The sequence below is a fragment of the Watersipora subatra genome, chromosome 8 (genome assembly GCF_963576615.1).
Source record: "Watersipora subatra chromosome 8, tzWatSuba1.1, whole genome shotgun sequence".
Taxonomy (NCBI): domain Eukaryota; kingdom Metazoa; phylum Bryozoa; class Gymnolaemata; order Cheilostomatida; family Watersiporidae; genus Watersipora; species Watersipora subatra.
The window spans coordinates 61151626-61164454 of NC_088715.1; the positions used below are offsets into that span (position 1 = coordinate 61151626).

Sequence of the window (12829 nt, forward strand, 5' to 3'; positions counted from 1 at the left end):
CATCTTCATGCGTTGAACGATCTAGTGAATTGTTTGATCTAAACATTCCCTATGCTTAGAAGTTTACAAAAAGTTGCAACTAGCAGCGCAGAATTATGTCTGTTTTCAAAATCTATACAAAATAAAACACCCATTAATTCATAACATTTCGCAAAATAATATTTATTACAATTCTTTTTGTGAGAAAACAAGTATATAATCTCTAAAATGTGTCTTGCTTGACCACTGTTGAAAATATTAATTTAAGTTATCATATGAATGAACCAAACAATGTTACAGGTCAAGGACGCAACAGGTAATGGTCAAACCGTGATGTCCTAATGCATTTTGATCAACCAATAAAAAAACATCAGTGTCTTATTTTGTATGTTGTTGAGCACACAACGATTTTAGCTACTCTATTTTTGTACAGTTCAGTCAGATATGTACTGAAAACAGACAAGTATTTGAAGATTGATTGATGATCACCATCGACCGGTAGCTAAGCTGTGCTGTGGGCTGTAGTCTGTGAACTTGAGTCTGTTTGAGGTCTTTCAAAAGGTCAATGACGCGGAGCCGAGATATCTTGCCAGGGCACTTGGTCTAGGTCGACTTTCTCAGTAATAGGCCTGAGTTTTTTGGAACGTATAGGAGCAAGGCTACCGCTCCTCAACCTCGCTACCTCTGGATCTTCTGATAAAGACATTAGTCGTAGTGGTGTTGGTTGACCTTTGGTCACATTGTCCTCTGAAATTTATGGCAGTTTTTGTTATTAGTCATCTCAAGAATAATACAACAGCTCGTGCCTCTCAATACAAGTGTAAAGGAAAACATCTTGTGTTGCAGTTCACAAATGATCTGTTTGAATCTGTGCATCTTCAAATGTTTATTTACGGTCAATTATAAGTTTCCAGATATTTCATGGTTTGTGTTCTCATTTTTTACAGGACAGTTGCAGGTTTTCAACACAATTTAACTTACATGATATGAACAAATTCATGCATACAACAAGATATGCATACAACATCTAATAATTATTTTGAAAATACCATAGCTAGTTGCTTTAATAACCTTCCACCAATCATCCATAAGAGACTTTAGGACATCGAGTGGTAGCAATTTGGATAATAAAATTTATGAGTTCCAGCAGCCTGTGGTATGGCAAAATTTTGAACAGAATAAGTGGTGATATTTCAACAGGTCAAACTATTTACAGTCGTAATACTGTTTCAAACAAACACTAGCTTCTGTACAGCCAGCTACATAGTCGTTTAAATTCTGTTATATCTACAATACATCTGCCTGCCTCCAGTATCTGTAGGAGTTGTCAACACTTAGGAGTTGTCAACACTCAAGTTGAACCAGATTTTCCTTCTTAAACTCTCAAACTAAATTTTTATCCATCGATATCATTATTTTTGCTAAAACCAATTCTACCTCCAAAAACAAACCTTTTACAATAATATTGTGTTTTTATTGTTGAATATTTGTTAAATTAACGATTAATCAAACGACCTTTTTAAAAAGGTTTTTTTCTTGACTGATACTGAACAACCGGAAATACTAAGAACCTGCAGATGTATTCAAGTACTGATTAGGCAGAACTAGTCGTAGCGCATATCAAACATCTTCTATCAGTATAAAGCATCAGATATAGACAAATAATCTATGGTGCTTCTGGACTCTCCACGCGCATTCTACAAGGGTACTCTTGACAAAATATAAACAATATATGTTGTAGATTGGAGCACATGGTAAGCCTTCATTTAGTCCAACAAGTATCAATAAACTTGGAGTTATCTTCTATATGCAAGTTTCAGTGATATGCTATAAGCATGGTAAGTACTCTATAGATTACTTGCGAAAGAGTCCTGTTTGCTGTAAGGTAAGTTTTAAAAATATCTATGAAGATCTCGATCCGCAGGTTTGAATGACGCATCATCGCTCATGTGCTTCTCGACTGTCAATAGACACTGCCTACCTCAGCTTTTGCGTATCGTCGCGTAGCTCTCCGAGAAAAAACTACTGTAATTCTCTTACAATTACGTGAGATGCGTGATTGAAACCTGAACACTTAACATGTACTCAATCACATAACCTCTAGCTACCCTTAATCGCACTACTACTAGAACTCAAGTATGACTAATCGTCGACATAAACCTGGTATCTTGAAGTTTGGTCCGACAGCGACAGCTATGCTAACATACAGCGCACTTATCCATCTTTTCAGAATTCATAAAACATATGAGAGTGATTTTAGAGAGTGTACTAATAATATTCTAATGTCACACAGGAATTGTAGGCTAAAGTACTAGTTAGAATTACCTGGAGCAGTTGGCACCCAAACTCCACTTTTTCTGACGCCATAGTAAGGAGTGCCGTCCGCCGCCCCGCTACGCACAGCCTCCCTTACTACCAGACTCCTTTTGCTTCGGTGAGCGTAGGGATTCATCTCAGAGTTTTTTGATGACTCAGCAACAACTTTGTTGGGCCGTTTTAAAGGGGCGGTGCTGTAAAGAAACACATGTTTTCATAGGAGTAGCGCTGTAGGTTAACATACATTTATTGGAACTCTACTGCAAGCGAACAAAACATTCGTTGGGAACAGCCTAGTAAGCGGAATCTTATATCTTATGAGTAATAATGGTCATGAATGCATAAAACTGGCTCTGAAAGGAAACACACACACACATGCCGTGCGCACACACACATGATCGAGCGGTGTAGTGATGTAAGTGAATGCATATCAATAGGAACAGTACTAAAAGGGAACAAGCATATCTATAAAACTATTGCTGTAAATACACACATATATTTATAAAAACAGCGCTGTAAGAGCACTGCGCTAGTAACTTTTTAACTACACGCAAAGTGTTTTGATGAGTGTGAGTTAGCGTATTCACCACAAAACATTTCTTGTGCCAGTTTGTTTATTGGTTGTTTGTTGTGATTAAAACTTTTGCATTTTTATGTAAAAGATTGGATTGAAAACAAAAAAATATTTGTAGTCGCACCTTGAAATTTATTAGCTGCTACAGTTTAGCTGATTGGCTAGATTAAAATTGAAATAGGATGAAGCTTGACGCTGATTGTTGTTGCTGCGAGTTGTCTGCTCTCTCCAGTTACCTCGTAAAACTAGCAGAGGTAGCAACAGTTCTTTCTACCCGATGAAGAATAGTGTGAATTGAAGGTGCTAATGCTATTAAATTAAATTGAATCAAAGAGTGAGTCAGTCTAAAATTCGACAAAATCGCAAGAAAAGTACCAATGGCTTTCTCTCAAACATATACCATTCCGCATATTCCAAACACCTTTTAATATATGATACATTTATCTATATATAAACCTCAAAGTTTCTCATTGGTCTTTCCAGCTATAGCAATTAAAGTCCAGCAATGGATATCCGTATCGCACAGGATTTGATCTGACAACCTTTGTTTACAAGGCGAGAGGCTAAACCATTAGACCAAACGAGATGCAATGGATTCATTGGCTGATATAAGTCGCTATCTGCGTTAAAATACACAGCAAATCTGCATTGCCGCAACGTCACTAAAGCTTGCTCTCACAGCCTTTACTAGTAAGTTTAGCAATACGGATACTAGCTTACCCAACCTTATTAACAACTGGCAACTAAATTGTCTGCTACTGTTTATAAGCTTTTTCTAATACCCGTGCAACGTCAGCAGTTATGTAGCATAGCAATAAAATGCTGCTCTTCACGCATTAAAAACCATCATATAAATGCAAATGTGGAGGAGTGGAGTTTCCAATTATTATTAAATAATTAACAATTATCATAATACATGTATATTAGAGTAATATATTATAACAATTATTATAATATACTATAACAGTCGTTATGATATATGTTGCAACAGATATTACATGTTACAGATGGTAGACTTGAGCTAAAATTCCCTGCATTATTTGGATGGGTGAGAGTATACTCTACAAAAAAGGAAGTAAGCACTCATCATTGGTGCGGACATCTCGGTTTCCAGAAACAAATTATACAGCGAAATAAAGCTTTTGTACAAATGCTGGCTATTAGGCAAACGATAAAGGCCACGACAGCTAGATTTCAAGAACATCAACTTGTTGAATCCGAGAAACTTTTTTGTCAACTTTACATGTGCTTGCAAAAGGCCCCCGCCAGAACTAAGTACATCTTTCGATTATAAAAACAGTTTAAATCTACTCACTAAATATCGGTAGAGAAGCTGCAGCAGTTGTACATGACGAGACTGAGTATAGCGCCTACAGATGTGATGACGGCGAGAATGATAAGGTAGATATGCCACCTTTGCAGTGCTGACTTTCTCGGAGGCGCGTCATCTGAGTGTAGGTCAAGTTTTGCGCTGTTTCTATCCGTGAGCTTTACCGTCAGCGTGTATGACCTTGATAATCCTTGAGAATCTTTCAGTTCTATCTCGAACTAAAAACAGATGACAGAGAGGATGCATGACTACTCGAGTTTATCTTCAAGGGTTGAAGGAAGAGAAGCGCTTTGAGAGCCTGAAGAGTGCATTTTTCAGTATAGATTATTATTTGTGGAAAAAATGACTTGTCAGCGACCACCCAACAAGAGCTTTCTGCTGGATAGCTTAAAGTGAGCCTTAGTTTTTCTAGTCCACCAGGTCTAATTGTTGGGCACTATTACTAGATGCCCGACTCTGAGCACTCATGTGCCAGTGTTCTTGTTCTCATGGATACCTAATATTTCTATAGTGTGGCTTTATTATCGATATGCTCTTGCTAAGCTGCGTGAGCATTAAAATTAAATAATATAATAGTGTTCTTTAGTTCAATCTTGTATTGTAATAATATAATATGTAACTATTATGCTATAATATAATAACATAACTATAAATTCTCCTGTCATACAGCCCATGACCAAAGTGATAATGGAAAAAAGAAAGGAGACAGCTAAAGACAAACTGTTAAGAGATTAGCTGGCAAGGCAGGTTGGTCAACGCGTCAACGAAGGACAATGATGTCAATTTGTTGTAGTTGGCGAGGTAAATTTATAACAAAGTCATTTACGTTCTGAGGGAAATTGATGACATGACCTCTGAACCCAAATTGGCCACCACGCGGAAGACGGAATATTGGCATTGTAGGATTAACCCTAGCGATGAGTAACTGTGCTATAAGTGTAAGAGAAGATAACAATTCAACAGATGGACCTGGGTCCATATTGTTGGCTGCACTGAATTTATTAACAGTGTCAGGTCTAACTTGTTGGCGCGGATGACATAGTTGTATTTGAGTATTGTATGTAATGAAATGTTTCTCATTACATCCAGTACACGTGAGCTGTGATATGTTGTTGACAAGTCTGCCTAGAAAGTTGTTACGCAGCTTTTGACAATCAGGACAATCTAAGAATTGAAAATGAGGAATGTGATGAAGGGGGCAGCATTGGGAGGAGCAATATTGTTTTGTGCAATATTTTCATGGTCAATGATGTCCATAAAATCATGATCATCATCTGGAAACAAGGGGGCTGCCAAGTCCATGTCATTTACATCACCTACAACATCTACTAAAGAATTCTCTGAATCAGATGAGTTGTTGTTATTAATTTGAGTAGCGTGTTGTTGAACATTAGCATTTGATGTTGATGGTTGCTGTGAGGACCTTCTATTTATCCTCCTATTGAGCTGTAATAATTGAGAGACACGTGGACAGCTACTGCGTCTAGCAATGACGTGGTGTTCTGGGAAGATGTATGTCCATGGTAGTTGTCAAGTTGTTTTGAAACTAAATTCAAACAGTCAATTATGCAAAACAAAAGGTTGTATAAAAATCACACCTAATATACAGTCAAACATGGATAACTCGTCCACGGATAGCTCGAACACATGGTTAATTCGAACATTTCCTTTGGTCCGTTCCCACATAATGATAAATTGCTATAGATAACTCGAACTCAACACTGTTAATTCGAACTGTTTTTTTGCCCAACAGCTACCGAAACGGTTGTTTTCGCTTTAGAAAATCACTTTATTCAAAGCCATAGAGGTAAACTTCATCTTTTCGTAATTCATAAGCGTCGTTATTACCACCATCGGCAAAATATTTTTGTCAACGACTTTTCTAAAAGTTTGGTGAAATTTGATTTATACTGCGATACGATGAATAGCACGGGCTAGCCGGGTCACACGCGCAAGAATTTTCGCCACGCACATACAAAACAAAAATCGCATGTTGTTTTTGTTTTGTATGTGCGTGGCGAAAATCCTTGAGTGCGTGGCGTAACCCAGCTAGCCCGTGATGAATAGTTTTCCGACGTTGATTCCGTGTTGAATCAACGTCGGAATGTTGAATGTTTAAATCGTCTTAAAAATTCTTGTAATTAAACGTATACGTTGTCTGAGCTACAAAAAAACTATTCATCGTTTGACCTAAACACAGAATACGTGTGTACATTCAATAAGTATCTATTAAAAAAGCGTGAGTGATATAGAATGTACCGTAAAACCTCGTAAAACTTCTAATTGAACTGCCTCGGAGTGTTGCTCTTAACGAATCCCAGGTAAAGTAAGGTAATCTGCATAAACTTCAAGAAAAAACGGCAAAATTGATCGTGGGTAAAACCCCAAAAGAAAAAAATGTCTTTTCTTTTGAGCATTTCAACAACGATCAAGTTTTGCCAATGTCAATCTGAAAAACGTCCTGGCAATAACATCACCTCAAACAACGAACCAATCTCAAGTGATAGAAAAATCTCTATACTTTTTCATGAAAACGTTTTAAACTTTACATTAGAAGCATTTAATTTGAAACAAGCCATTTGTGCTTTTGATTTATATTATAGTTTGTATATGTACATGTATCTACTAATAAATAAGTAAATGCATGGACTTGTGACAGTGCTCTGATAACTTGAATGCTCTGATAATTCGAACACTTTTTCTCGGTCCCTTGAAGTTCGAGTTATCCATGTTTGACTGTACTACTATCTCAAACCTATGTTTTACAACAATAAAATGAATATTAATTAAAGCTGTAGACCTAACCTACTGTACTGTATGTAATTGAACAACAACAATAATGAAATATGTTTGTTATATCTCTGAAATGCAATATTAGAAGTAAAGTGGCAAGCTGCTGTGTAATATACACAGTTTGAAAGTTGGTTGTGTTGAATGTAAAATGGTTTTGATAGCGATCAGTAACAGAAAGCGAGCATCAGCATTCACGCATCTAGAAGTTTTCTGCAAACTGGAGCAAAATAAAAAATGTTCTCGTCATAAAGGGGCATTGTAGTTCGACCCGAGCTTGTACATAAAATGTACAGAATTTTGGCTAACGTTATAAATAATTTAATGAAACCTTCGGTGATTGGACAAAAAAACATAGGCTGATAGACTGTGTATCTCAATTTCATACCTGTAAATCGGTCTACGCCTCAAATGATCTACGCTTATTACAGAAACCTTCGAATAAATAAATTTGAATGATTATTCTTATAATTAAATCTTATAATAATTTTATAAAATCGAATAATTATTCTTATAATTAAATAATTTTGCAAGACATTAAAAATGGGAAGATATTAGAAACCTTTGGCAACTGGACAATGTCATAGACTGGTGAAATGTATGCGTTTTTCTCGTGAAATGCGCATGACTTAATAGTTCTACTCTCTGCCGCATGGCCTTATCGGCGTTTCGTTGGCCGGTCTTAATTTTGATTAAAAAAGGCTTGTCCTGGTTTTAATGGCGATTTTAGGCCAAATTAATCTGTCTATTTATGTATAATCCAATCAGATGGGTTAGTTTTAGGATATTGTCTACAAATTTCAAAGACTTGGTAACATATTTAAATAGGTTTAAATGTGTTTTGTATCGTTATTATACTTAAACGACTCTATAGAAAAATGGTTAAATTTGTTGATGAGATTTTGGTACAAGGGTTTGTGACGGCCGTTCATGAATAATTTTCGTGAGTTGTGTGCGCATATGCATTTATCATAAAGCTCTCAAACAATCGCTTCGCTCATGTTTGGTCGTGGGATTATATCAAACCACATAGCAGTGCATTAAATTGCATTATATTTTGTGTGTGAATGTTTGCTTAGCTTGCTGCGAGCAGAAGCTGTGCGAGTTGTTTTAAGAGTTTATCACACAAAGTATGGCTCTGTAATCGAGACTGGACATGTCTGAGCATGTCTGAGTTCAGTGACAAGGAAACCTTGATGACTGGAGGTATGCCTACTCGCATAGAGCAACTTAAGGTTAGATTTTATTTCTGCTACCATTGATGGCCTTTTCTGGGAATTAAACTGTAACCTACTGTTTGCGGGTCAAGCGATCGAGAATTTTAGATCGCACCCGCTCTCCTTATACTATGCTACACTATTATAGTGTATATACCGTATTAATATAGATTATCCCTAAAAGTGATGTGAGTGGCCTATTGCGATAAAACTGAATGATACCCAATGCAAAAAGAATAAAAACAATATAATATTTTGCTTACGTTTCAAGGTAATTGACCTTTTTATAGATTTTCTTAGACCTATAAGACTCAGAAACCTAGACTTATTCTTAGACTTATTCAATACATTAGCCAATAGATTAGGTTTTTTAGACTTAATAAAAAGGTGCTAAAACATATTTAATTATTAACTCCACTGAGTGAAACTGTTGCCATTTTTATGATTCTTGTAAAACATAACTTAAAAAAGCATTTGTGTTTAAAATAAAATTAATGCAAGTAGAGTGATACAAAAACGCTTTGAGTAAATTTCATAAATGTGCTAAAAATTTGGAGTTTTCTCATCTTGTTCAAGTAAGTTATTAAGAAGAGCAGTAGCTCACGTGTACTATGTGTAACTTTCTGCACTATAATTTGCATAATCTTGCTGTACGAGAACATGCAAAATGCTGACTTACAGAAGTTGTTCCGATGCAGACAGCACAAATGTCTGTGATGATAAGCTGACCACTCGAGGACAGGCTAACGTTAAAGTAGGAAGAGGGTTGTGTCTTCAGAGAATAGGTGAAGTAATCATTGTCTGGATCTTTGCCCTTCAAGTATGCCACTATTTTCTGCCCAGCTGTAATATCACATCGAGAAAAGAAATAATTATTTGAATTGCTATAGAAACAACTATAGCTAATTTTTTATTGAATCGTGCTGAGTAGCCAAGCTATGGCAGGTCAAAAAGCCCTATTCTATAGCTGCTAATCATCATTTTTTAACATATTTATGCAACTTGGAAGCGTTGTTTGTACTTATAAAAGAAGATTATATCTAATAATGCTTGTAGTAGAACAATAATACTGTATGCGCTAATAAGGATTACCTTTTCATCTGGAACATAATTCTTATGTAATTTAAACATAATAAATATTTACAAATTAGATATACTTATTGAAATGTATTTTAAAAACATACCTCGCTTTATAATGTGATTAACTTAGGTAATATTGATCAGAAGCTAAAGTTGCTACACAGTTCACCTGAATACATACATGGAGGCTTATATTGAAGTCCTGATCTTGTTATTCTAACCGAAAAGGAATAACGCAGTTTAACCTTTAAACAAGAGAAATGCGTTCAATTGGAACACATACTAAGCTTGATCTAAGTGTTGAGATTTTGTATTGAAGGACTTAAAAACTCTCTTATCAAAAGCGTCTATTCAAAGGCTAATAATCTCTGATTAGGTTATTTCATTAACATTTAAACTAAATTCTCTGACTACCGAAACTGTCTTACTGAACCCACAGTTAATGTTATCAACCCAGTTCATCGCCTTGATTGCTGTTACAGCTATGGCCTAAGTCACTCTAACGCAACTATATCCAAAACAAGTCTATTACGATCATAAAATTATTAATCAAAACATTATTCAATTGTTAACAAACCTACTATGATCATTATGGCTAATTGTTGCCCTTGTTTTTTTATTATTGTTGTTGTATGGCATAAATTAAAAAAACATTTCTATTTGAAATGAAATTATTGCCAATAAAGTAATATAAAATATATATATCACCACTGTTTGTTTTTACAACCTCTACAGTTTACTTTCCTATTTGTCACCACTTGTCACCAGTTGTCACCAGTTGTCATCACTTGTCACCACTTGTCACCACTTAAACACATATGATGTACAAGAAAAAGAGAAAGTCTCGTACGTTTTGCTTTTCCAACTAGAACCATCTCTGTCCTCGTGGTTAGTTGAGGTGCTGAGTTTGCTGATACTGTGTCGGGGAGAGTTATCAACACCTGAATCAATAATCAAGCAAACATGAAGGATTTTAATAAAACCAGTGCCAATATTAACATATACTTGTTCCTAACGAAATGCAGTCTTATTCCCCATAATTTACTGTTCTATTGGATGCTATTTATCAGATATGCACTCTGTGTGACAATCTTAGTAAACATACGATCTGTTTCTGGGCAAACCTTTACTAAAGGATATTTTAAAGCAAGAAAAATACCTCTTTCGAAAACAATTGATTTTTTATTTTTGGAAAGTAAATGTCTGAAAGCATTAATAAGTAAAATTTGCAATTAATAACACTTGACACCAAACATTTTCAAATTTGAAAGCCATTTGAGAGCATATTTGGGAGATGGTCAAAGCGCCAAACAAAAATACTAACAAAAACACAATACTATGAGTTTCAGCAGTCAAACAACATTTTGAGGTAAAGTTAAAAATCAATCATGAGTATTTTAAAAACACTTAACAATGAAGAGGTCATAAAAATGTTTGGAGACTGCGATAACGATAATATCGATAATTCATTTTTTTTAAACAGATGAACTAATTTTTATAATTCTGCTAGCGATGCTGCTTATGACAAGCAATATATTATATAAAATAACAATATATTATTAAATTAGCTTATGTGAAAAATGTTCAAGTTGTGTTGCCAAAGCTATTTTACAGTGTAATAATATAGTTAATACAAACTTAAAAAATTATTGTCTCTAAAACTCCTTTTGCCCAACAAATGTATGCTATATATAGCTATAAACAGGCTATAAATAGATTTACTTCACAAAGCTAAAAAAATTCAAACTCGAGTTGTATTCATTATATATTTGCTGCAATGAAAAACAGAAATTTGCAAAAAACGACAGTTTAAATCAAACTTGAGAAACCAATAGATTAATCTAACAAATCAACTTGAAATTAGGGTTTCTTATGAAACTTGTCTGATGCTTGTAAAATCCCCATGAATCATCGTACATTGTTTACCTACCATGTTCAGCTATTGCATAAACAGAATCAAGTGTTACTGTAATTGGCAATGGATTTATTTCTTAGCAGTTCACACAATGTTCACTTAAAATGTTCAAGTCTAAAAACCTCTAATGAACTATAAATCCTTCAATGACATGATACCTGAGATCACTACAAAACTCGAGAACTAAAGCAAAACTCAAATTCAACACGTAAAATAGAAAATAACTCTATAGATTGACAAACAGAACTTGGATATTGAAACTGTAACTAAGCACTTACCAGAAAGAAACTTGTCGCAAACCACAATGACTGACCAAACATTTTGAGAATAGTGACGTTTTTTAAAGGTGACTCGCGTTCAAGGTGGCTGAGGCAGAGTGCTGTCTATAGGTCAACTGACTTATCTTCTTCGCGAGCAAACAAGCTTTTAGTTTGGGTTATAGCAACAACTAAACTGTGACCGTGATAAGACTAGAGTCAGCCCTGAAATAGAATTAATCATGGACTTGCGTATGACTCTATTTTATTATTAAGAACTGAAGCCCTTATCTTTGTACAACCATCAAGATGAATGAACTGATACAAACAAAGAATTGCAATAACTTCTAATTAAAACGTTACGAAACTTTACTGCTGCCTCTTTCAAGTTGCCTTAACAAGATGATCATGTGATGGCTATATTGTCAAATATCCTGCTGCTCGAATAAAGAGACACTTTCGCTGTCAACCTTTATCAATCAATCAATCAATCAGTTGAAGGTTTATTGGGGCCGCAGACGATGTCAAAATAATGCTTGATAGTCGACACAAAGGTTCTCATAACAGATGTGCCTCTAAAAGAGAACACCAATTTAAGGAGATTTTGTAATCTCTTTAAACTATTGCAATTTTAAGCTAATAACAATTAATATTATTAAATGTATATTATTATATTATCAAGTGAAAACCTTGATGATGTATTTAAATTAGGAGACACAACTTGACATTTAAGTCTTTACCTTTGACATTTAAAACCTTGACTGACCATTAACTTTCTGGAAATACAAATAAGTAGAATATCCTAAGGCAGCATCCTGTGTTGCTTGAGGTCACTCATTGACTTTGTCATTCATTGACAATAACAGTATTGATGATAAGAGACAATAATATTACACCTTCAATATAACTTTTGAACATAAAATCTCTTTCACACACAGCTCTCACTCCACAGCGCCAATTTGCCAAAATAAAATAACTCCCAAAGGGTTTCTACACGTTAAAAATTGAATCTAGAACCTAAAAAAATTTAAGGTAAACGCTGCATTTCTAAGGCTTCGTCGCAAGTTTAGAGGTTTCTTAGGATTTCATATTATATGAACAACTTAAAACTGGAATAGCGAAACTTTGATAGGCTGATTAGCCATCGATGAGTCGATGATAAATTTTTAGGCACTCAGTACAAAACTCTTTCAACAAGTTGCAAAACGGCACCATTCGTGAAATGATACGATTTTTCATTAGTATTTGACAAACTGCAGTCACCTTTAGATATGATGGACTGGTAAGGATATCATGACTTACATGAGATATGATTTTTAAAACATGAGCCAGGATGAAGCTAGATGCTTGGACGAAATAATGAGCCGTAAT

At 35.0% G+C, this 12829-nt stretch overlaps 1 protein-coding gene across 1 annotated transcript; it reads right to left on the bottom strand.

The window, feature by feature from the left end:
• Positions 1 to 340: 340 nt before the first annotated feature.
• LOC137402813 (uncharacterized) lies at positions 341 to 9876 on the bottom strand. Its single transcript, XM_068089320.1, has 5 exons — positions 9864 to 9876; positions 8886 to 9049; positions 4185 to 4417; positions 2305 to 2489; positions 341 to 726 (listed from the first exon to the last, which is right to left on the bottom strand). The coding sequence occupies exons 1-5, from the start codon at positions 9874 to 9876 to the stop codon at positions 542 to 544; spliced, it is 780 nt and encodes a 259-aa protein (XP_067945421.1). The 3' UTR covers positions 341 to 541.
• Between the last annotated feature and the right edge of the window lie 2953 nt (positions 9877 to 12829).